This window comes from Harmonia axyridis, chromosome 1 (genome assembly GCF_914767665.1).
Source record: "Harmonia axyridis chromosome 1, icHarAxyr1.1, whole genome shotgun sequence".
NCBI classification, from domain to species: Eukaryota; Metazoa; Arthropoda; class Insecta; order Coleoptera; family Coccinellidae; genus Harmonia; species Harmonia axyridis.
In genome coordinates, this window is record NC_059501.1 from 14,828,839 (window position 1) to 14,853,355 (window position 24,517).

The 24,517-nt window shown below is 34.7% G+C and overlaps 2 protein-coding genes across 2 annotated transcripts; one reads left to right on the top strand and one right to left on the bottom strand.

Moving 5' to 3' along the window:
- Positions 1 to 6,633: 6,633 nt before the first annotated feature.
- On the top strand, positions 6,634 to 16,804 carry LOC123677685 (phenoloxidase-activating factor 3-like). The gene is made up of 6 exons (XM_045614362.1): positions 6,634 to 6,834; positions 8,641 to 9,267; positions 10,898 to 11,003; positions 12,344 to 12,537; positions 14,088 to 14,189; positions 16,457 to 16,804. The coding sequence occupies exons 1-6, from the start codon at positions 6,792 to 6,794 to the stop codon at positions 16,777 to 16,779; spliced, it is 1,395 nt and encodes a 464-aa protein (XP_045470318.1). The 5' UTR covers positions 6,634 to 6,791; the 3' UTR covers positions 16,780 to 16,804.
- A 22-nt stretch (positions 16,805 to 16,826) lies between these two features.
- On the bottom strand, positions 16,827 to 23,876 carry LOC123677678 (protein FAM161A-like). The gene is made up of 8 exons (XM_045614348.1): positions 23,201 to 23,876; positions 21,005 to 21,404; positions 20,617 to 20,766; positions 19,691 to 19,924; positions 19,223 to 19,502; positions 18,631 to 18,749; positions 18,320 to 18,575; positions 16,827 to 17,402 (listed from the first exon to the last, which is right to left on the bottom strand). The coding sequence occupies exons 1-8, from the start codon at positions 23,595 to 23,597 to the stop codon at positions 17,169 to 17,171; spliced, it is 2,070 nt and encodes a 689-aa protein (XP_045470304.1). The 5' UTR covers positions 23,598 to 23,876; the 3' UTR covers positions 16,827 to 17,168.
- Between the last annotated feature and the right edge of the window lie 641 nt (positions 23,877 to 24,517).

Here is a 24,517-nt window from a genome sequence, read left to right on the forward strand (position 1 = left end):
TGTGATGAATTCTTATTTTTAACATTATACTTATTAGCTAAAGGATTGCTGAGTTTAATACTGCTGCCACTGGTGGAATTATCAGAGAGTTGGTCCCTGACTTGTACATCTCTGTAAAGAAGACAGTAGTGACTTTTGTGAGCAGCACTGTTTTTCTTGGTAGCAGTATGTGGCGCTATCCTACAGGCTCACGAATTTTTAAATGATGACCAAATGATATTTTTGTTTCTCGGCCTTTCTGTTGGGTTCATTTTAAAAATTAAGCAACATGTAAACGAAAGTATTTGAAAAATATTCGAGTATTCAAAATAATTATGGATTCAATAGTTCCAATTATTTATTACTAAAAGTTAGATACCTACAACTTTTGGGTATCTAAATTTCTTAGAACTTCACTTTTAAGCGAAAAATTTGGTGCAGTAAAACTGTCTGCAAAGAAACTTAAAGCATACGTTTCAGTTTGTTTTTTGTGCTTTTTTCTAGATGGCAAATGGATTTTGGAAATGCCTAGCAGGGCGTTGTTTCGAAGAAAAAATCGTTTCATGAATTTTTGTCAACCCGGACCTGAATTTGTCCTATGGAAATAAATTTGAACATTGAATAAGAAAAATGTGTGCCAAATATGAAGAAAATATACAGGGTAACTGGCTTTTTATGACACTGGAAGAAATGAGTAAAATTAATAAAACTCTTTTTTAAATTTTTATGTTTCTAATTCTATGTTTCTGGCCATGCGATCGACATGAAATTCTGAACGGAACTTGAAACTTCATTCCAAATTCTTTGTGATTATAGAAAATGAAGGTTTCTATTTTGTACCTGATTGCTCACCTGTCCATTACCGTAGCCAATTAAATGAAATTTTGTATAGATTCAGTTGAATAAATATGATGATGATGAAAAGAAGTGATAAATTTCGGGTAAAATTTAATTTTTTTTGAAAATCTCCATTCAGAACTTCTACATTGTGAATAACAAAATTGTGAGATACGTTTAAACCCCACCTTTGGTTGTCCTTAAAACATTGCTCTCCGGAAATTCTTCTTTCATGATCAGTTATTATCGTGACTCATTTCTCTTGATTATTTCCAAACAATATTATTTTTATAGTTATTAGAGTTAGGGATTCCCGATTTGTAGAGCTGTATAGATTGGACGCGAAAAAATCCCGAGGACTGGATTTTCATTTTTGTTGGTAACAATAGCTTAATTACATGTAAATATTAAGTGAGTACAAAAATAGAATGCAGCATTTTCTAATTAATTGAGTGAAGCTTCTATGAATATGGATTTCCATGCTGTCAACAAATTAATTCGGAGCAATAAACGATTATATTACTATAGACTTACTATGACTGATGACATAAACTATCAAAAAATTTTAGTCATAAAATGAACTTTTGTTACATTTTTTCTGTAGTTTTTCTCTATTTCTCAGTTCATATATGAAATAAAAAATTATGAGACAGTATTGAATGAATTCATAGAATCTCTTCGGAATAATATAATTATGATACTCTTGTTAACTGTTACAACATCACTAACATTTGTTGTTGTTTGAAAAATGGATAATGGAGTTTCGCGTATTGATAAAACACTGTTTTTTGAAGGGAAAATATAATAGAAGCAAATCAATGGCTTTGTTATTCAACAAAATCGGTTGAAAGTTTGGGCAGTTGTTTTTAAAAACATACAAAATTCTATGAAATGGTTTTGAGCGATCGTAAATTGAAGTTGTTTGGAAACTTTGAGCTGAAGATATCAGAAAACAGTGTATTCACTATTCTGCGTGAACATTTGTCCATGAGAAAGCTTTGCTCGAAATGGATGCAGGGCCCGCTCACCGCTGATCAAATGAACGCTGTTTGGAGCTGTTTAAGCAGAAGTGTGGATGAAACATAGATTCTTCACTTTTCTCCTGAGTCGAAGAAAGCCTCTGCAGTGGAAAAAGTTGTCCAAAAAGATTAAAATCAGCTGTCAAGGTTATGATATTCGTATTTTAGGACGTGAAAGTAAAATCATCGGCATATTACATAACGTTATTGAATCGATTAAGTGCAGCAATTAACAAAAAACATCTCCAAATGCTAAAGAATTAAATTATATTTCACCAACACCTTGTTATAAATTAATGATCGAATTGAACGAATTAATCTTCCAACTGCTTTACCTCCAGCTTATTCTCAAGCTCCTGGGAAAAGTTTCCAGTGATGAAGAAGTGATTACCGAGGTTGAAGCCTATTTGAAATGCAAAGACGATTATTTATACAAAAAAAAAACAGAAGGAGTATTAAAAGGTAAGAGGAACGACTATATTGATGAATAAAGTTAAAGATATTTAAAGAAATGAGTTTTTACTAGTTAGGCGCACGAATTAGTGAGTGAAGTGTTAAATAGATTTCCTCTGAAAAAACCAAAGGTAAATTATTTATTATAAAATAAACAACATTGACTAAGATTAATTTTTTTCAATACAGGGGCATTTCCATACATGTCAACAACCGAATGGAAAGTGGAAACTAGTAATGCAATGTATAGGTACTCGTAATAAAAGTACTGATAGATTCCTAAGAACGTGCGACTATCGAGGGTTTTAAAATCCATTCGTTTCGTCTCATAGCTTTTGCTGAGGTACCTACAACATTTAGGGCTGCTCGAAGCAATAAGGATCTCCCATAATGGAAAGCTCCTTCCTGGGAACTGGGTTGGACATATGAGGATACTGAATCAACTAGATTCAACCTCCTCGCAAAACCATCAGATATTATGCCAACCACCATAGTCATCCATATGGTTTACAGATGGATCAAAAACAGAGAAGGGCACCGGCATTGGGATATATGGACCTAGACTGAGGATCTCTAAAGCCCTGAGAGGTGAGCCCTCGATTCTGCAGACCGAGATAATGGCTGTTTATGTATGCGCCCAGGATTGTCTCAAAATGAAACTTAAAGGGGCGCATATCTACATCACCACGGACAGCCAAACCACGCTGAGATCCCTGGAATCGTGCTGTCAGGGGTCTCTGCTGACTTGGGAGTGCCGTAACACCATAAAGCAACTGGCCAGAGGAAATAAGGTGACTCTACTATGGGTAGAAATGAGAGAGCGGACGAGCTTGCAAAAAGTGCATCAAGGTTAAGACCTGCTGGACCTGAGCCTTTCTGTGGGATAGGAAAAGACCAATACAAAGCTGCGGTCCAGCTATGGGAATTGAGCAGTAGGACAATCCACTGGACTAACACTCCTAGACTTGCTCAGGCAAAGAAATTCGTGAAGATTTCACCTACTTACACCAGAAAACTCCTGAAGCTGTCACGAGCGGAGCTTCGGGTGATGGTGGGACTGCTGACGGGGCACTGTCGGTACAAACATCATTTGTACCGTATGGGTAAGTCAGCAGACGAGATTTGCAGACTCTGTGGATCGGAAGTAGAAACGGCTGAACACTTGATATGCAAGTGTCCAGAGCTGGCTGGCCTAAGAACCATTCACATGGGCAAGCCGGTCCTGCCCAGCAAACACTGGGAGGTAACTGTGAAGTACCATGGAAGTAACTTTGCAACTAAAAGCTCGCATGCGATGTATTAAAAACATTGCCTCCCGCTCGCATTTGCAGCGAAATGTCCGCGACATCATGTACGCATTTCAAGTCGTTGTGTTGTTCAAATTGAGACATGAAAAAATATCCCCAAAAAAACATCCATTTGTTGTCACTTTTATGGAAGTTTTTGAGTCAATAAATGTCTTTAATAACCACATTGGGTCGTTTCATGCGAGGTCTCTTTGATATCTCTATATTCCATTCCCTTTTTTTCACCACACATAGAGAACATTATATCAATTTCAATAGGAAGTTCGATTATGATTTCATTATTAGATTTCTCAATTCTATTCTTTTTTTCACTACACATAGAGTACACATACTGACTTCCATATAAGATAAAATTTTGAACTTTATTAAATAAAACTTTTGGGACAGCGTGACGACTTGGTCGATGGTGGGGTTTATTCAGGCCTTAATCTGCCTACTCCTGATTAACCTCGGGATAACTATAACGGGACATGCGCTAACTAGGTCTCAATCTGCCTACTCCTAGTTAAGGGGAAAAATAAATGGTTTTCTAACTAGGCCTCTATATGCCTACTCCTAGTTAGACGGTTATAAAACATTAAAAATAAAATATAGAACAGACACAAAATGCTCGGCTTATCTCCGTTTAAGATGCTTACTTCGAGGCTTAAGTAGATTGTTGCGCCCTCTGTTGGGGGAAGCGTTAACCTTGTTGGCAACGCCACCATGACCGTAACGCAGGAATCTGTAATCCCCACAAAACATTACTTTTGTGATATTCATAAAAAAGTCCCTTTGGCACTATACAGTGTGTTTCCAAATTGTATGTATGACTTTGTACAAGATATTCTACCCATTGAATAAATGATATTTGATATAGGTCAAATGCCTTGTATTGTTCAAATTCGGACAAGGATTCCTATATAGAATATCATTTATTTAATGTGTAGAATATCTTGTACAAAGTCATACATACAATTTGGAAACACACTGTATAGTGCCAAAGGGACTATTTTATGAATATCACAAAAGTAATCCTGTAGAAATTTGTACATACAATTTGGAAATGGGAAATGAAGTAATGAAACATCCATATAATAAATAATTATTCAATCTAATATAAAAAAACAAACGTCACAAAAAAGTGAAATTATCTCTCATAAAATAATAAAATTAACAAACAGAGCCGGTCTTCATTTGACCACTTATAAAAAAATACTATATATATATTTTAATTTATTGGTTTTTTGGTGATATAGCTATATCACCAGCCACATGGCAGACACCAACGCACAAATAAAACTGAAAAAACGGGAAGCCTATAGCTATTGTAGTTTTCGAAATATCGCTCGATCAGCCAGAAAACGGACCAAGTGAATACGTAATCTGTATTTTGTTGCAAAAATGCTTCTATTAGGATCACGTTCTGGTCTCACCGACGACCTCTCGGATTGCTCTGAATCGTTTGTTTTTGTTTATTACATCCAGATGAAGGAGAATAAATAAATATTCGTCGGACTCTTTGAGGGCTGGATATTTCAGTGCCACAGATGGATAATTGAAAATAATAATGTGCAAAGTATTACTATTACATTCACCAGAATAAACAGCCACATTGGGAACATAAAGTGACCCACTCAAAAAGGATTTGAAATATCATCCAATTCATGTTAACATTGTGTAGTTCTCAAAAAGACTTCGTTGCGAAGTCGCTCGATGGTAAACTTTTTAACTACTAATTTACCACTTTCTATGGGGATGGCATTGTGGTTATTTATTAATATCCTCAAATTATTATCACTGCATCTTCGAATTGTTGTTAACAAAGCAATGTCGCAAAATAAATATGTTTAGAACAAGTATGCGTAATCGCAATGAAGATATCTGTCAATGTGCAATTTGAGACTTCGCGAAACTGCCAAGTGATGTAACGTGTTTGCTGGGTGGATACCAGAGAGGTAATGGCCAAGGCCCCTAGGGAGGTTGTCAATTTTATTAACGTTGTTGACGACCTCCCTGGGTTTCTATGAATGAGTAGGGTAGTGAACAAAAGATCTGCATGGTCGCAGTTCCCGGAAGGCTTACCGAAGCAAAACGAACCCAGTTCAAATAATAATAATAATAATAATAATAGGGCTCTCTTAGCTTTTGCTATGGTACCTACCTACCTACATGAGTTAGGACTCTCATAGCTTTTGCTAAGGTACCTATACACGAGTTATGTCTCCCATAACTTTTGCTAATGTTCCTACACAAGTAAGGATTCTCATAGCTTTTACTAAGGTACCTACACGAGTTAGGACTCTCATAACTTTTGCTAAGGTACCTATACACGAGTTATGTCTCCCATAACTTTTGCTAATGTTCCTACACAAGTAAGGATTCTCATAGCTTTTACTAAGGTACCTACACGAGTTAGGACTCTCATAACTTTTGCAAAGGTACCTATACAAATAAGAACTCTCATAGCTTTTGCTAAGGTACCTCCACGAGTTAAAGACCCTCATACCTTTTCGAAAATGTTTATGTTCAGCAACAGCTAAAATAACAATAGTATCCGTCCTCAATGAGAATAAATAAAACTGAGGAATGCTCGGAGTCCAATTCCGCCATTGCAGACCACAGGACTAATAAATAAATGTGGTCCCTAAAAGTGCAACCTGAGTGCTTTTTGCATTTTTTTATATTTTTTCTGAATTTTCTATGATTCTGAACACGCTATCGAAACAAAATTCAGAACAAAGCTTGCAAATGTAATTCTAAATATGCACGCAAAATCTCAACCGAATCGGAAATTTTTAAATATTTGTGAACTTAGTATAGTGCATTCTGTTCAATAAAAATACTCAGTAAAATTACCTCATCGATGTAAAAAAGCATCTTCCTTTGTTACTCCGCCACTGGTTCTTCCTATTGTTACTACCAAATAACAAATAGATATTTAATCATCAACATTGATACAGAGGATATGAGCGGGTCAAATTATTTTAATAACCTCAACCTTGGTTGTGTTATCATCTAAAAAATTTCGTTGAGATAGCTGCGTTTCTTCTTGTGAAACCAAAATCGAAAAACCCTTCTTATTGGGAATTTCGAAGATTGTGTTCAGTTCCGGAAATAATTCGAAAGTTTCTATTGCGCATGAGTAGCGAACTCAAGAACTCAAAGGAACTTGTTTCTCCCATTGTTTTGATTCAAGATTTTCAATCTTGCTCAAATGACCGTGACTGTAGGTTTAATTTTACTCAGCTTATATACATGTGAGTATATCTTATTTTTGTAATGACATTGTCTTTAAAAAACTGGATAATCCACAAATTTATCCATGACTTATTTCCTCTCAAAAATTCAAACATCCAAATTACCTAAATTTTCTTTTATTCCACGAATTGACGGTAATTTTGTTTCAATTAATTCGACAAAATGCAAGCACTTCAATAAATTCTGGGTTTTACAGCTATCAACTCGAGTGTGAAAAATTCATGAACCTTTGAACGAAGAGATTTAACATAAGAATGTGAATTGACAAGATAACTGATAACATGCCAACAAAAGTCGGTAATTTTCAACTCATTCAAACATAAACAGAAAATATTTTTATCTACTGGTGAATAAGAACTCATTCAAACTAATTTCACATAAAAATTAAAGGGAGAGGGTCAAAGATTTTTGGAATTGAAAATCAAATTCCCAAAGCACATTTCATGATTCTATTTCGATTGTAATTTTTTAGTTTCTTTCTTTCGAGAGTTGAATAGTTCACGGCTGATTCTACCGGACGAACGGAATTGAATTTTGTCTTGGATTCGTCATGTGTTGGACGAACCTTATCGTTTGAGGTCATTCCAACTCAAAAACTCGAAAATTACAGACATGTGTTCTGTTTGGAAAACTAGCGCTCAAAAATGGGAAAAGGGCTTACTAGATTTCTTATGCATTTGATTTTTTTCGTATTCCACATGTGCGTTTTGCTCCAATATGCTTAATTCGATATTTTGAATACGAGTAGAGTATCCTGATACTTCAACATATAATTTATTACTTTTACGGAACTATTTTTTTTATGTGGAAAAGCATATGAGTATGATTTTTTTTTCGATTTTTTCTTTTTTGATATATGACGTAATATTATATCGACACCGGATCGTAAAAGAACATTCTGGTTTCATGTTTTTTCTATCTTCTTGCATCAAAGCATCTTGGCATTTCTCAGACTCCACATTTGAATAGCCGATCAAATTACAAAAAAAAAGTTTTCTAGCAGCTCTTCCTTCATTCAGATTATAAACAAAAATTCAATTTCAGTAAGATCTGATGGTTGAATTCAGAGTAATCCAAATTTCACAAAATAAGCATCTCCCAATAACAAGATCCTTACAAAATATCGGACGAATATTAGTGTAGCTATTTTGCAACTGATTTCTAAATTTCAATTCAATCGGATGGATATTTTTTTAATTATAACTCTGGTATCATCTGAAGGATTTTGTCCAACAATGAACATTATCCAAAATTGTAGTAACCTGAATCTAGTCAGAAAATTTCAATTTTGTATCGTATTCTATCCGAGGATTATTGTATTCACTCATACTTATACAGTGGACGGGCAGAATCGATATTGACTTTGAATTCTTCATGAATGAGTAGAACAGGGTGCAGCTAATCGCATAGTGCGTGGTGCCCTTTAAAATTGTTAATGAAAATAAAAATTTCAAAAATTTATATATCTTGAAAAATAAGTGCTATAACTTTGCGGTGAAAAATATTGTGTAGAGTATCATCATGGCATTATATATCTCCTATTTCATGATTATGCGTTGTTAATTTCCAGAAAAATAGTTTTTTCTTCAATTTTCCACAATTCAGTGATATTCTCGATTTAAGAGCATTCATTCCACAAAGAGTGCTTTATGGAGCAATCTTTTCTAGAAAGAAATAGTGAACTATTGTGTAAAATTTGAAATGTTTTTATTATGTTTATGGTTTAACATGGAATATATGGAATTTTAGATACCAAAATCCTCAAAATCATTTTTTTTTAAATTCATTTATATATCTATTTTTAGGCACTCTAGGAAATCCAGTGAGCGTGTGTCTTCCAAACCACAGTTGCCTACCCATTCCTGAGTGTCATATCAATCTTGATGATGTTGTCTATCCCTGTGACGAAGGTAGAAACATATGTTGCGCAAATCCAAAGACCCAAAACTACAGCACCAAATTTACTGAACAAGCCAAAAAAATAAATTCAACTCCCTCAGATAACGGTTTGAGAGATAATTATAACGAAAAACCAAATTTCAACGACGGAAATGGAGAATCTGCCATCGATGAAACGCAAGAATTCGTGCGAAACGCCAGTCTGAGCGGATTTATATCCAACAGGCCAATAAAAAATTATAACACATACGATCCTAAAGCTACTACCCGCACTCCGATTACAGCAGGAAGTTTCGAAGATGTTAGATTTAATATTCCCAACTATAATCAAGAATTTGAGCGAAAAGATGTCCACGGTACGAAAAATTACGAAAATAAGAAGAAAATTAGCGAAGAAGATAAAAATTTTGCAGTTCTAAGAAGAAGTATTTTCAAAGAGAATTGTGGTTTGACATTTGCTGATAATAAAGTGACTGGAGGAAGAGTTGCAGAGCTTGGCCAGTTCCCGTGGATGGCTCTATTGGCCTTCAGACGTGAGTAATAATTCAGAATTTTGTGATTTCCCTTATATGACAAGATCGACAATGACCGCACATAAATAGTTCTTCTAGTATATATAGATGACTAACGTTCGATTAGTAATCGCTATTTGAATAATTGAAAAGTTCCTTTGTCAGCTTCATTTTTCATGAAATCGATAACATTCCAACTAAAAATCGATAGAAAAAAATTAACAGAAGAAAACATAATCCAACTACTTTTAGATCATCTAGAGTGAGGTCATGGATTGACCGTTAATTTTCAAAATTATTAATTGCCATTTTGATATAATCTGTAATTATATTAAGTGGACATATGTCTTCTGATACCACGTGACCACTTCATATAGGTCTTGAAATGTATAGATACAAGTTGTTAGAAATAAGAAAAGGAAAGAAGAAAAGTCGAAGATAAAGAAATATACGGAAACAGTGAAATATGAATCACTATATTCAAATATAAGACGGAGCAATATAAACAAGTTCGCGCAGGGAGGGTCTTTGAATAGAATGAGGTACTATCCGTTCAGAGTTGAACGGTATAATTCACATAATCGTACAGTTAGTACTCCATATTAAACTACAAATAAAATATATAAAACACGTCAAAATAAAATTTATGTACTTGCACGTTATAACATAATAAGTTGAAGAAGATTTTTCAATTCTATATTTTATTTCAACATGATAAATATGTCAAAAATCTAACATGACATAGACATTATGAAAAAAATGGAAAATATGTTTCGCTCTCGTCTTCAGTGTCACTTACACCAAGAATGTTATCGAATTGTCACTTTTTTTCAACCTCCTCTACGACGTGGTTGATGCATTTGCGCCATTACTCTGCACCAGTCTTTTTTTCTTACTCTTCGGTGAAATGGATATACAAATCATAAATTTGCAATATCGATATAGCGTTCCAAGTAAGATCCTATAAGTTATAAGAGACGAAGAAGGGGTAAGGTTTGAAACCATTCGACCAATTACAGTTGCCCTCACCCTAAGCGCAAACCATGCGATTTACTTCGTTTATATTGCTCCGTCTTATATTTGAACGGACTATATTTACTTTGTGGGAATTGAAGCGCCCCTGAGGAAAAAAATCTCATCCCCTTGAAGGGGAGGATCGGAAGATTCAGTCACCATGACAACCTGGTCAGTCTAGCATCGTGTTTCTTCCGTATAGGAATTTTTGTGAAATAACCGGTCTTTTTTTTGCGGTCACGAGCACCTTCTGCCGTCACTTGAGCATCCCTGGTGCTGTTGCCAAACGAGGCACGATATTGGACATAGCTCAACGACTTATAATATTTGACGTTGATTTTTCAGAAAAATAATATTTTGTCTCTTCCATTATTGAAGTTTGTTCCTTATGCTTTCGCCTTCCTGGTTTCTACGCCAATGTGCATCACTCACCTACTGAACCAGAAGAACGGTATCTAATAATAGGGCAATAATTAATATTTCTTGGGAATTTCTGTTGGCAAATATTCACCTCGAGGTGGTACGATTGCACGTTTTCAACTTTCGGTTTATGCAAATTGGCAACTCAGTTATCCAGGTCAAAAATGAAAAAATTAATTATAACGAATTATCAATATTCAATTAATGATTTTTTCAGAGGCTGCTCAACCAGTACCTCAATTCTTATGCGGTGGGACACTAATAACGACAAGACATATTCTGACAGCAGCACATTGTATCATAGAAAATAGACCGTTAGAATTGTAGGTAATACATTTTTCTTCCTAATTATTTTTATATCATGAGATTTCCGATAATATTGCAAGAACTCGATAATTTCCATATGAAATGATCAATTGAATCAAACTTGAAAGCTTAAAGTAGCCACAGAGCCATCGCTAGCCACACTGTCGCCCTGGGTAGAGACCCAATTTGCCGCCCTAACTGCAGTCAACTCAACAGAATCAAACAAGTAATATTGGGTAATCGAGTTCTTCTCCGAGATATGAAAAAATTGAAGCCACCTTTTCGAAAAATTTTGATAATAACATAGTTATCTGGTCTCCAAGAGCCCAATAGGTACACGGTACATGAATAACTACTATCAAAAAGCTCCTGACGATATGACAATGCTTTTATCGAAATTTTCAATGAGTGTTTTATGCACGTTTCAACTAAATAACCTGTAGGACTGTAGGTTTTGATAATAACTTAGTTGATTAATAACATTAAGAAGAGTGTGGTAACTTTAGCTTTCAAGTTGATAATATTCATTATACCTATAAATATATTATATACCAACTTCAATAATAAGTTGGTAATGAATTTTACAATATTTGAGTTGAAGAATGCATATTAGTATCGACAGTTTCATTCGACAGGTTGATTATTAAAATGTCTATTATTTTTTTCAACATACACTGATTCATAAAAGCTATACCTTAAATATTTTGCACAAATGAAACCTGAAATGTCCTACAACTTCAATACAAAGTCATTTACCACTCTTTTGAAACGATTTCCTGAAGGAAACAAGAAAGCATTTAAAAATTATAAATGCATGCTCAAAAACTTGGACCTTTTCTCTTTTGAATATGCCATTATTTATCGCCGCCAAGTCATGACAGAAGAGCATTCTGCCTTCAAATTTGTGTATTTCGAATAATATGGATATTTTTACTGAAATTTTTCAAAGTGTAATACTGCATGATACCATGAAAATTCCATGTTGTATCTTCTGAATCTAACCTTCTTCGACCCTCCCGAAAAAATTTCAAATGGTGAACTAGACAAAAGTACAAATCGGTCTTAAAAAGAGTTGCTTGTCTACAGGTAGTGCATATTAAAATCTGCCGCACCTGATCCTTCAGAAATGAAGTATTCTCAGGAAAAAATGGCTTTGAAAAAAAGATAATCTGTAAAATTTTTTTAGTTAACCAATAGTTCAGTAAGGATGATTATCACCTCCAGCCTCTAGGTGGTATGACAAATGTATTTTCATGATCTGCCACTATATGATAACAGTAACAATGATCCTTATTTTGTTGAAAAACAGCATCTCAATAATTTCATTATAAAGAACATAACCGCTTTTATATTTCAGAGTTTTTGTGAGATTGGGCGAATATAATCTTACATCTCAAAGAGATTGTGTGAACTTTGGAAATAGACGTGTATGTGCTGATCAACATACAGATGTTTACGTAGAACGTGTTGCAGTCCATCCAGAGTATAGTAGACAAACACTTAAAAACGACATTGCGCTCATAAGATTGAGACATTCTGTAAGGGAATCAGGTTTGTACATCATAACGATTAGTTTAGTCCAATGAAAATCAAATTAAGATGATTTTTTCATATGAAATTGGGAAATTCTCTTCAAAAAAATTCTTTCTTAAAAAAATAAATATGGGGTGTAAAGTTCTTTATTTCTATTCTACAATTTATATTTATAAAAAGAAAAATTATTTTTCACCACATTAGAATACTTTTATGTACTTATCTAATATTACATTATTCTCACAGACTTCAAGACCCTATGACCAAATTGAGAATGAAAGAATGAGATAATTCAGGAGCAGATTGACCAGAGCACATAATATGTGCTCTGGTCAATCTGCTCCTGAATTATCTCATTCTTTCATTCTCAATTTGGTCATAGGGTCTTGAAGTCTTGAACTTATTTTTAAAGGAACATGCCAAACAAAGTATCAATTCAGTTTTGAACATATTATGTTCAAAACTGAATTGATACTTTGTTTGGCATGTTCCTTTAAAAATAAGTTATGTTTTTCAGTGCATCGATTTATTAAAATGGCGCTGAAATAAAGGGTGTTTTTTAGAACTTTAAATTGCAAGAAAACAACGATTAACATGAAATTTATTTATCCCCAAGATAATCTTGTGGCATTACATTTTAAATATGATTTCTGGCATATGACCGCCACGGCTGGCTCGGATGTAGTCCAATGTACCAATGTAGACGTCCAATTTTCGATGACTTTTTCCAACATTTGTGGCCGTATATCGGCAATAACGCTGCGAATGTTGTCTTTCAAATGGTCAAGGGTTTCTGGCTTATCCGCATAGACCAATGATTTCACATAGCCCCACAGAAAGTAGTCTAGCGGTGTTAAATCACAAGATCTTGGAGGCCAATTCACAGGTCCAAAACGTGAAATTAGGCGGTCACCAAACGTGTCTTTCAATAAATCGATTGTGGCACGAGCTGTGTGACATGTTGCGCCGTCTTGTTGGAACCACAGCTCCTGGACATCATGGTTGTTCAATTCAGGAATGAAAAAGTTAGTAATCATAGACTGTAACGTTCTGGCCATTATCGTTTTTGAAGAAGTACGGACCAATGATTCCAACAGCGCATAAAGCGCACCAAACAGTCCAGTTTTTCTGGATGTAACGGTGTTTCGACATACACTTGAGGATTAGCTTCACTCCAAATGCGGCAGTTTTGTTTGTTGACGTAGCCATTCAATCAGAAGTGCACTTTATCGCTAATGGACGTAGTGCGCGATACGTATTCCGCACAGAACCATTATTTTCGAAATAAAATTGCTCTATTTGCAAGCGTTGTTCAGGCGTGAGTCTACCCATGATGAATTGCCAAACCAAACTTAGAATGAATCACTTGACAGCTGTTGAATCAGTCGCCATCTTGAACAGTAATGCCAACTTAAAGTTATATAACTCGAAAAAAGACACCCGTTATATGTCGACTATGTGCTTCAGTTAATGAATAGGTCACAAAAAATAATGAATCTACCCACAATTGAAGAGAATTTCCCATTTCAAGAAGAATATGCTTCGCAATTGATGATTCGAAATTTCAGATTACATAAGGGCAATTTGTCTACCATTCGACAAGCACTGGTCTTATTCTGAATTGACAGGACAGAATTTTACAGTTAGTGGTTGGGGAAAATCTGATTCAGGTGAGTTTCAAATATCTCTGCTCTTTAAAAAATTAATTTAGCAAGCACCTACTGCCCAAGGTGGTAATAAATAATAAATAAATAAATAATTATAAATAAATAAATAAATAATAATAAGTAAATAAATAATAAATAAATGATAAAATTTCTTTCTAAATGTTGCATCCGTCGTAGAACACTGCTACAATCGAAAATTCGTACCGACATAATTCTGAAAATCTCATTCTGATTTCGACTTTCCTCTCCTCGAACTCCTATTCGACTGCTTTCAAATACTCCAGCTTCAGAGATGGAATTGAAGGCTGCTCAATACTATGAGTATCAATAATATCATATAAACCATAAAAACTACTGAAAAAAAACTTTTTCGAATATCTCGAATATAGACCAAGATATAGCGAAATATTTCAAAGTCATTTTTCGGAAATGCCCTTTAACTAGAGAACGAATCAAGATATCTATGATCTGCTTTTTGATATCTGATTATTTCGATAAAGGAGCTGGGGTGTTCTCGAAGATTTTTTCTCTAAGTCTGTTAGTTCTCGAGATGCTTTCAGTGAGCTGTCATGAACGGGCTGGTCAGAGAATGTTGACCAACGTTCACTTATCTCCGGTTGAGATGTTCTTTTAACCCCTGGAAGAGCGGCTTTCCAGAGGTCACGGAGAATTAATAATTATATAAGTTTCACTAAGATGTTATGTGTGAGTCCGGCCCGTCGCTTCAATGGACAGGTCTTTTTAGTTGACTTTCTTTCTCTAGGGACAGGATTAGTTTACTGGGTCAATAAAAGTCGATTAAAATTTTGAAACTAAATATAATAAAGAAAAAAAAAAGAAAAATATCCAAAATTACAATATCCACGAAATTTCTATATTTTTAACTCAACGGCCAAAACTTGAAAAAAAAGAAAAAAAAATGTCTCAAATAATCTGTTATTCAAACAAAAGAAACAAAATAACCAACTTTGAACTTGGGAGAATCGGGACTACTCAACTGAACTTATTTTCATCGAAAAGTATTCAAAAATCAACAAGTAAAAATAAAAATTAAATAGCCAAAAGACTTGCCCTTATCCCGCGATGCTAGATGAGTATTTTAGGTCCTGCCTAAACCTAGTTTTAATTTCTTCAAACTTTTCACTCGAAACGTGTAATTCCTTTTTTAATAACTTCACTCCCGATTCGCGCACTCCGATCGAATCTAATTTATACCAAAACAAATTCTAAACTTTATCCCAAAAAAAATATAATCCCTGTTTTTCTATTTCTGACCTAATTCTTCCTTTCTCAGAGCCAAAACAATCCCTTTTCTTGAACACTTAAAATCTCGAAAACTCACTGATATACCAATTTACCAACTATTTAACTTATCCTCATTCAATATTACTCTGATCTTGAAAAGAAATTGTTTTGCTCTAAGACGTTCTAATTCTCAACCCTTCTCAATAAGAGACCCTAAGCGATACTGACTTCTTCTTTCGACCTCCACAAAAATCGTAACATCGTACTTATCTAAGACCGCCCCAACAATTCCCCAAGATACCATGCCAATTAGATCATTGGTTGAAAGATTTTTTGTCCTTCTTCATTTTTTGTCAATAGACCTTCAACCTCAGTTCAAACTAGATTTTTATGCAGTCTCAGCAAGAACCATACTTCGATTTTGCCTAACGAACTTTTTGCTGAGAACGACCGTGACGGTTTTTCGCATGTATCGAACTCAGATAAGTCAAGATTTCCCCATATCTAAATTATTTTTCTTATCCGTAAAAAATATATCGATTTCACCAACGCAGTGAGACGATAACTAAGAAAAGCATTGATTGAAAAATAAAACATCCTTATTCTAAGATAAGATCAGTTTACACAAGTCACGATCGCTCTTTTGAATTTTAACGTATATTCTTTCTGAATAATAATCCCAATAATTTCAATAGTTTCAATAATTTCCGATTTACTACAGAGCATCGAATTTGGGACACCCTATACAATACCGGTCCTAACTCGAAATCAGCATTTTTTGAGTTAAAGTATTGTTCTACGACTCAAAGACCTAGCCAATTGGTTTCAAACTCAGCGGAGTACTCATAGCAAAAGTTTGAATAGCAATTTTGATATTATGCATTGTATACTCTTTCAGTTAGGAATAGATTCTCGTAGAAACCTATAATTTGCATATAGATGCAAATTATATAAGTAAATTTATAAATATACTTATGATAAATGATCATATTCACTTAAAACTGATATTGCTTATATGTTACCAGGAAATCTTTTCGGTTCGGACGTCCTCCAATTTGCCAAAGTGAAAACCTGGGATCAACATAAATGCAATAACTCAATTCCAACTCAAGTCAAGCCACTCAGCGAGATGCAGCTCTGTGCCAACGGTCCCAACACTGAAGATGCTTGCAAGGGTGACAGCGGAGGCCCTTTGATGAACATAACCCTAGATAAGAGTTTAGAAGTGAGATATATACAGGTCGGGATTGTTTCCTTCGGTACAGCCACCTGTGGCGATAAAAATCTGCCTACCATATATACAAGGGTGGATAAATATCTCAAATGGATAGTTGAGAATGCTACCTAAAAGAAATAAATTGTTGTAGTATGTACCAGACAGTTTCTTTTTTTTTCCAATTTAACCAGCGGAAGGAGACAGTTAACAATCAGTTGGTATATTTCTAGAATTTGAATTGGAAAACCTAGATGAAATAATTTTCTTTTATGCCAAGCACGGTAATTTGAAGAATATATTTTTTGCAAGTCTTTCCGCTTCTTGTTCAGATATCTTGTCTGAAAACATGAAAGAAGATAATGTTTCACTAACACCTATTGTATTAATACAATTTAATAAAACGCTTACTTAATGAAATGAGTAGGTAACTAATAATTTGTTGAATTGCAAATAGCCTTTATTGAAATATACAATCATAAAGTCAGATCAGTATAGATATTTTCGATATTTTTGTTGTTCCATTACTCTTCTTCCAACTCTGCCACGACGAATTTGTCTTTGTCCTCATCGTTCATCAATGCCTTTTCTAATTCGATATCTTCCAATTCATCACGGCTCACTTGGACACCTTCATCTTTCAACCCATTATAATAATAATTACCCGAAAGATCACTTACACTTCTTTTTGGTCTAGCTACATTATTCTCCCTGTAGACAGCTTCGATAATTTCTTCTTTCGTTTTGGGGTATTTGATCTGAACAAAATGAAGAATTAGGTTATAAATCACCCTGTATAGCCGTTATACGTTACAATTCTTGCTGTTTAGCAGAGATGGAAAAATATTTTTTCTGTAATTGGTCGCAAATAACACTACCCATGTGCCACATAGCTAGTGTTTCGAATACTGTTTCAATTTTGTTGTTTATTGAAGATGGGAAGAGAATTATTCTGTAATTGATCGCTTCGACCAATTTATATTTAGTTTCAATTAATTGATGAGTGGAATTGCGGTCTCGCCCTTTTATAGGTTTACCCTCGGGTTTACCCTCCCATAGGATATATATATTCATTTAGACTGTGACTATGTCCAGTGAATATACGACACCCATCCGTAAAAAAAAGTAAGTGAAAAACTTTTGTTACTGACTAGAACACATCTCACACCTCATCTCTTAGAATCGTTCGATAACAAAAATTTTTACACAACTCGTTTAGAAAAATCATAATTAGGACGATACGTGGTTTGAAGTGGATAGTAGAACAACTGGCGGTTCACACAATTCACATTCACACAAGGATATAATTTCAATATGTTTTTATACACATATATTTATGTTGGCAACCTATTTTGATAATTTTATCAAACAATTTTGAAACGCATCTTTAGAAGCTACTACCGAGTTGTCGGGTACTGGCAGTGCCATCTGTTCACCAGGCCTGGAACTTATTGAATTAAGTGGTACTTGAATCCATGAATGAGCGGTTCTCAATTCATTCGAAGTTTTTGAGCGCTTCTTTCTCAAAAAGAAACCAAAAATTCAATATTACGTTTTATAGTCCTCTTTGATTAAGATAGTCCATAAATCGAATATTTTGCGAATTTCAAAACACAGAAGTTAATAAAAGGATAATCCATCTATTCAAAATTGCTGTATTGTCTATGTATTCTACCTGGGATTGCCTTTCGAAAAGTGTTGGTTGTTGATTCACTCTTCCAAACATCAATTCCATTCGTAATCGATGCTCCTCCTTTCTAAGACGTTCCTCATCTTTCCTCATCCTCAATCTCATTTGAAGGTCTTCTTCATTACTGTAAGCCAAAGATTCCCAGACTGGCTTTTTCCTCATTATCTTCTCTCGCCATCTGGCTTCTTCCTTAACTCTTGCCTCCTCCAGTTTTTGGTCCATATGATCTTGAAGACGTTTCCTGAAAGAACCCAAAAGAAATTTCGAAAATTTCTGGTAATTCTAATGTTCGTTACCTGGCAGATTCAATTCTTAGTACAGCTGCTAAATTGGACCTGCTAACTGCTCTTAAACCAGAAGCTGAAGTGGTTCTACTTGAACTGCCCGAAGATATCGTTTTGTTGTCTTTCTTACACTAGAAGAATATTCATTTTGATTGAATTCTATAAAATTTATGATACAAGTTTCAAAAACGTCCTTTGCACACAAGCAACACAAAGCATTGAACTTAGCCAAAGGAAAGTTCACAAACTGAGCTAATGTACTAAAAGATTTATACAATGCTTTTATGCCACGCAAACCTCAAAGAAAAATGATGCAACTAATGGAAAACTAGTATCTCATATTATGGATTGAAGCATTTCCTCAAAATCACACCAGAAAGAGTAGTACTAGGTATCTTCACTTTTTTCTGTAATATTTTTGGTGACGCGTTATCAGTACAGTACAATAACAAAATACAATACACTTTTACAATAATTTTGCAAGTGCAAAAATTGCTTGAACAAAATAAGTAGCTTTGATATCTTTTCGAAAATAAAACTAACTTCATTCTACTCACAGAGTAAAGCTTGAACATACGAGATCAGAAAAGGGGTAATAGTTTACCTTAGATTTGGACCTTCTGAATTTAAATGGCCTTGGACTAGTGCTGATGAACTCGTTCTTCAGATCTTCAAGTTCTTTTTCATAAAGATCGTGAAATTTTTTGAAATCAGGTATTTTTTTACTTCTCATGAACTCTGGGAATTCATCTGAATAGGTCATAGTTTTGTAGGATTTGGGACAAACGTCATAGATTTTCTTGTTCTGTTCTCTCTTTGCCATAGATGGTGGCAGTGAAGCAGCCTTCAGCATCTCTGCCGATCTTATTTTTTTCTGAAGTGATCTGAAGAACAAAGACGAACAAGTTCATATTCATAGAATGAAAAAATAAAGGTAATAAGTCATTCAATCTTCTGTCTATGCTACAATATAAAATAATGAAACTTCTCAGGCAACTACCAGTGTTGTAGGAAGGAGAATCTGAAGACATAATGAACTCAATAGTCTATTTCGAACGTTTTACTTTCTTACCTATAAAATTCATCTTCATACATTTTATGGTAGATATAATTGCTGAACAAATTCTTCGGTACAGGTTTTGCTCTGAATTTTTTCACCACTTCTTTCTCTTCTGGAAATATACAAGGTGAGGATTTCGATAATCTCTTCGATAAAACTTGCATTTCTTCGTCCCTCTTCGTGAATGAAAATGGTCGCATTTGGGAATTAAGATCAGCCTTCCGTCTTTCTCGAACCAAATGATTCCTGGAAAATTGCAGGGACTGAAAATTGTTCAAAAATGTGAAATAATGATGTCAACCATCTCGTGATATATTGATGACTATAGTTATAAGCTAAGATAAGATTCAATGTAGGGATCGGTTGGATAGCAAGCAGCCTTTCAGAACTGGAATCTTTTTGATGATTTGCTTTATGTCTCTCCATGGAAGTATTAGATTTGTGGTGGAACTTTACAAGCCCAAAAGATGGAGAAACGTTACCACTTGGGAAATCAACCAACCCTTTCTACGACAAATGCACCACACTCCTCTTTGGTGGTGGAAGGTGTATATGGCAGGCAACATTGAGTTGCCATACTGATGATTCCATCAGGGGTACCAGGGTCCCGAAATCCCCTAGAGAGGGATATTACTTCGTGAGAATTTAAAACTGCTTTGCACAGATGTCTTCTTCCTAGGCTGGACATTCGCACAGTACCTAGACGTTCAGATGTTCACAGGTTCGATTTGCACAGCTCGTGGTAGTAACAGGTAGATACAAGCAAAAACGAATGTTTCAAACTAGAGTTAAGTTTGAAGAACGATACAAACAAGGAAAGAACAAATGGTTCTTCCAAATATTAAGATTCTAAGAAATATCTAAAAATAAACGATAAAAAAAATTGTTAGAATACTGTACAAAAATGATTCTATTCAAACGTGACTTTCTCTACTTACTTATATTCTTGATCTGCCATTAATTTGTCGAAAAGTGGAATCTGAGACTCAATTGGAACTGGATGGGCTCTGAACATTTCTTGTTTTTCTTTGTTAGCATTTGTATTCAGTTCAGTCATACATTTTTCTACGATTTCATTTTCTTCATCTCTGAAATAAAACCATAATATTCCATTTTATATAGATACGTTGATTACTAAAGAAATTGTAGGTCTAATTCCTAAACTCTTTCACATCATTATCCACCCATTATCAATCATGATATAAAAATGCAGGTATTTCCGAGAAGAAGTGATTTCAGTCTTGATGGAATATGACTGTTACCTTTAGTCTATGCGAGGTGTTCCATAATTAATAAACAAATATTTACGTGAAGAAAGAACATTACCTGACAGTCATCTGAAAGGGTTTCGGTATTGTTATCCCACAGTTGGTGAGAGGGCAAGAATTCTCCTTTCTATTTGCTTCTTCTTCTAGAAGTTCTTCTCCCGATTTTTCAGAACCTAAAGGCTCCTTAGAACTGTCCAGAGGAGAAGAAGGAGCAGTTGACTTCGCTCTCTTCAGTGATCTAAAGCTACTGTTAGAACTGGATTTGTCACTTTTGGCGCTGAAAGGTGTTTCTATTCGAACAGATCTCCTAGATGGTGGCTTTGTTTCTCTGTCAGAAAGAGAAAGTAGTTCTAGATCTTCATAGTTCTTCATATTCTTGCTCTTCTTGCTCAATATGGGAGTCATGCAGAATGGTTTGGACTGGGGTGGTGATAATTTATTATCATTCATTTTGGACCCTAAAAATGATATATACTTTCTAGTTCAATTCTTTCGAAATATTTAAATACAAGAAGCAATAATTATTCTGTAAAGATATTTGTATAGGGTGTTTTTTTTTCGAGGTATATATTAACTTTAAGTTGGCATTTCTGTTCAAGATGGCGACCGATTTAACAGCTGTCAAGTGACTTATCCTCAGTTTGATTTGGCAATTCATCATGAATAAACTCACGCTTGAACAACTCTTGCAAATAGTGCAATTTATTTCGAAAATAATGGTTCTGTGCGGAATACGTATCGCGCACTACGTCCATTTTATTTTGTTTACCGATGAAGCGCACTTCTGGTTGAATGGCTACGTCAACAAACAAAACTGCCACATTTGGAGTGAAGCTAATCCTCAAGTCTATGTCGAAACACCGTTACATCCAGAAAAACTGACTGTTTGGTGCGCTCTATGGGCTGGTGGAATCATTGGTCCGTACTTCTTCAAAAACGATGATGACCAGAACGTTACAGTCAATGGTGATCGGTAAAAAGCCATGATTACTAACTTTTTCATTCCTGAATTGAACAACCATGATGTCCAGGAGCTGTGGTTCCAACAAGACGGCGCAACATGTCACACACCTCGTGCCACAATCGATTTATTGAAATACACGTTTGGTGACCGCCTATTTTCACGTTTTGGACCTGTGAATTGGCCTCCAAGATCTTGTGATTTAACACCGCCAGACTACTTTCTGTGGGGCTATGTAAAGTCATTGGTCTATGCGGATAAGCCACAAACCCTTGACCATTTGGAAGACAACATTCGCCGTATTATTGCCGATATACGGCCACAAATGTTGGAAAAAGTCATCGAAAATTGGACGTCCAGATTGGACTACATCCGAGCCAATTGTGGCGATCATATGCCAGAAATCATATTTAAAATGTAATGCCACAAGATAATCTTGCGGATAAATGAAATTCATGTCAATCGAATAATCCATCGTTGTTTTATTGCAATTTAAAGTTCTATAGCTCTAAAAAAAACACCCCTTACAATGTGTGTTCACAGCTCAGATAATTAGTTTCAAAAATTCTTTGGAGATTGGCTGAAGTTAATATTTCAATGGAATTGAGAAAAAATGGTTGGATAGACAACCAACATCAAGTTATATAAATGGGACCTATACACAAAAAGTCTTGGAATTAAGATCTACAGTTTATTTATTTAGATACTATTCAAAATTTATATTGTTATATCTGTTTTTCTTCTTCATTGAGTAATCAAAAATCAAGTGAATGTGTATCAAATATTTATCCAAAAATATTTCCTCAGCTCTTTTACCATTTTAAGATGAATTTTATAATGCACAAGCTATTATTTTATGCAAAGATTGGGTCAGTCAAAGTCGTTATGGGCAAAATATTTCATGTTGATATGTAATTTAGTAACGAATGGTATATGAAAGTATTCTTATAAGGGCTGAAAGATTGGAAACTTGAGTGAACAAAAAGGTATCTACATATTTCATACATTCAGTCAAGACATGGATAGTTTTAATGACTTTAGTGACTTTTGAAAGTATTATTACATCTTTTTTTCTGGATTACCAGTAACAAGTACTTATTCATATTATCAAATATGAATATTGTATTATTCACCTACTAGTCGATAAAAATCATGCATGAATACTGACCAACAAGGAAATTCAGTTATTTCCTCAATTTCCTGTTACTTTGAAATTTAAACTGTCCCAATATATGGTTGGATATTCCGTGAAGGCATTACCTAATCTGAGGTCTGTGGAAGATTTCATTTTACCTAATTTGAGCATTTGATAATCATTGATCCATTCCGTATCTCTGTTCGTCAATTTCAATTCGGTCTGCAAATAGTCGCTGTACTGCTTTTGTTTTTCCCTCAAATTTTCCAGTTTCTTATAGAAATCCCTATTAGACAAATGATTGACATCATCGTACTCAGGAATGCTGCCGAAAAATTCCAGGAATGTTTTGGTAACATCCTGTTTCGAGCCAGCTTCTTGGAGCCTTTTGTTCTTCAGTTTGATCTCGTTGGACTCGATACTCAACTTTCTCGCCTCGTTCTCTAACTCGTTCAAATATTTCTGTTCGAAACATTGGGAAGATCGTCTATATTTCGGTTTGGAAGATCTAGAACGCGAGGAAGCATTGGAAGCAGAACTATTTCTTAAGGACATTGCGAAAGGGAGCTCATACCGAAACTGAAGAACAGTAGAACAGGTGTACGATTTCCATGACTACTCTGACTTATTGATTTCTTATGTGCGAAGTGATCAATATTTTTCGTGATGTTTCTCTTTTCATAAAGCGTGAAGGAATTTTGTGATGAAAGGATGGAATGAAGGAACGAGTTGATTTAAAATGTTTTCAGTAGGTGTATAGTCAATATCAAAAACATTGCAAATCATACCTATACCCCTATAATCTACTCATAATAATTATTACGCCCACATAGCCTTTTGAACCCAGATATTATAAGTTTCGAAATTCCATTAGAATTGAATAAAAATCCTAGAAAAATTTTTGTGATGAGCTCAATAGGAAGAAATTCGGACTCGAAATTTGGGAAAAAAATTGAATTTCCATCCAGAGATAGAACGAATATCCTAAATTGTTTGTCACAGACCCCTCGAATAAAAATGTTTTCTGAACATAGCTCACGTCCAGGAGCAGTTGCAGCCTCGGCAATTTCATCCATTTTTTTTTTTCGAAAATTTCAGTTTTTTACCTATAATTTCTGAAATGATGTACTAATCGCCAAACTGCAAGCATTTTCGTGATCTACATAGTTGAATCAATTGATAAAATGGTACAATAGTCCCTTGAAGGAACTTTCAATTTTTTTTCAATTTTCTTAGGCTATGGAAAATTTTACAAAAATTTTTCGACAAAAAATTTTTCAGGTGAGATCGAAATTCTGCTGATCAGGGATGGTCAATTCTGGCACCGCTCACCGATTTTGCGTAGACCTCAAAGATTTGAGGAAATTCGAACCCAAAATTTGGGAAGAATTGAATTTCCATCCAGAAATCGTTATATCACCTAAACTATTCGTCACGGAACCCTCAAATAAATACGTTTTTTGAACTTCGAGTTC

What these genes read in the sequence shown, in the direction of transcription:
- LOC123677685 (XM_045614362.1), top strand. Translation starts at nt 6,792, where the DNA reads ATGACCGTGACTGTAGGTTTAATTTTACTCAGCTTATATACAT. An exon ending in GGCTCTATTGGCCTTCAGAC is followed by an intron (nt 9,268 to 10,897) that starts GTGAGTAATAAT and finishes TGATTTTTTCAG; the next exon opens with AGGCTGCTCAACCAGTACCT. An exon ending in GAAAATAGACCGTTAGAATT is followed by an intron (nt 11,004 to 12,343) that starts GTAGGTAATACA and finishes TTTATATTTCAG; the next exon opens with AGTTTTTGTGAGATTGGGCG.
- LOC123677678 (XM_045614348.1), bottom strand. Translation starts at nt 23,597, where the DNA reads ATGTCCTTAAGAAATAGTTCTGCTTCCAATGCTTCCTCGCGTTCTAGA. An exon ending in CTAAGAATTGAATCTGCCAG is followed by an intron (nt 18,576 to 18,630) that starts GTAACGAACATT and finishes GGGTTCTTTCAG; the next exon opens with GAAACGTCTTCAAGATCATA. An exon ending in TTTTCGAAAGGCAATCCCAG is followed by an intron (nt 17,403 to 18,319) that starts GTAGAATACATA and finishes CATTTTGTTCAG; the next exon opens with ATCAAATACCCCAAAACGAA.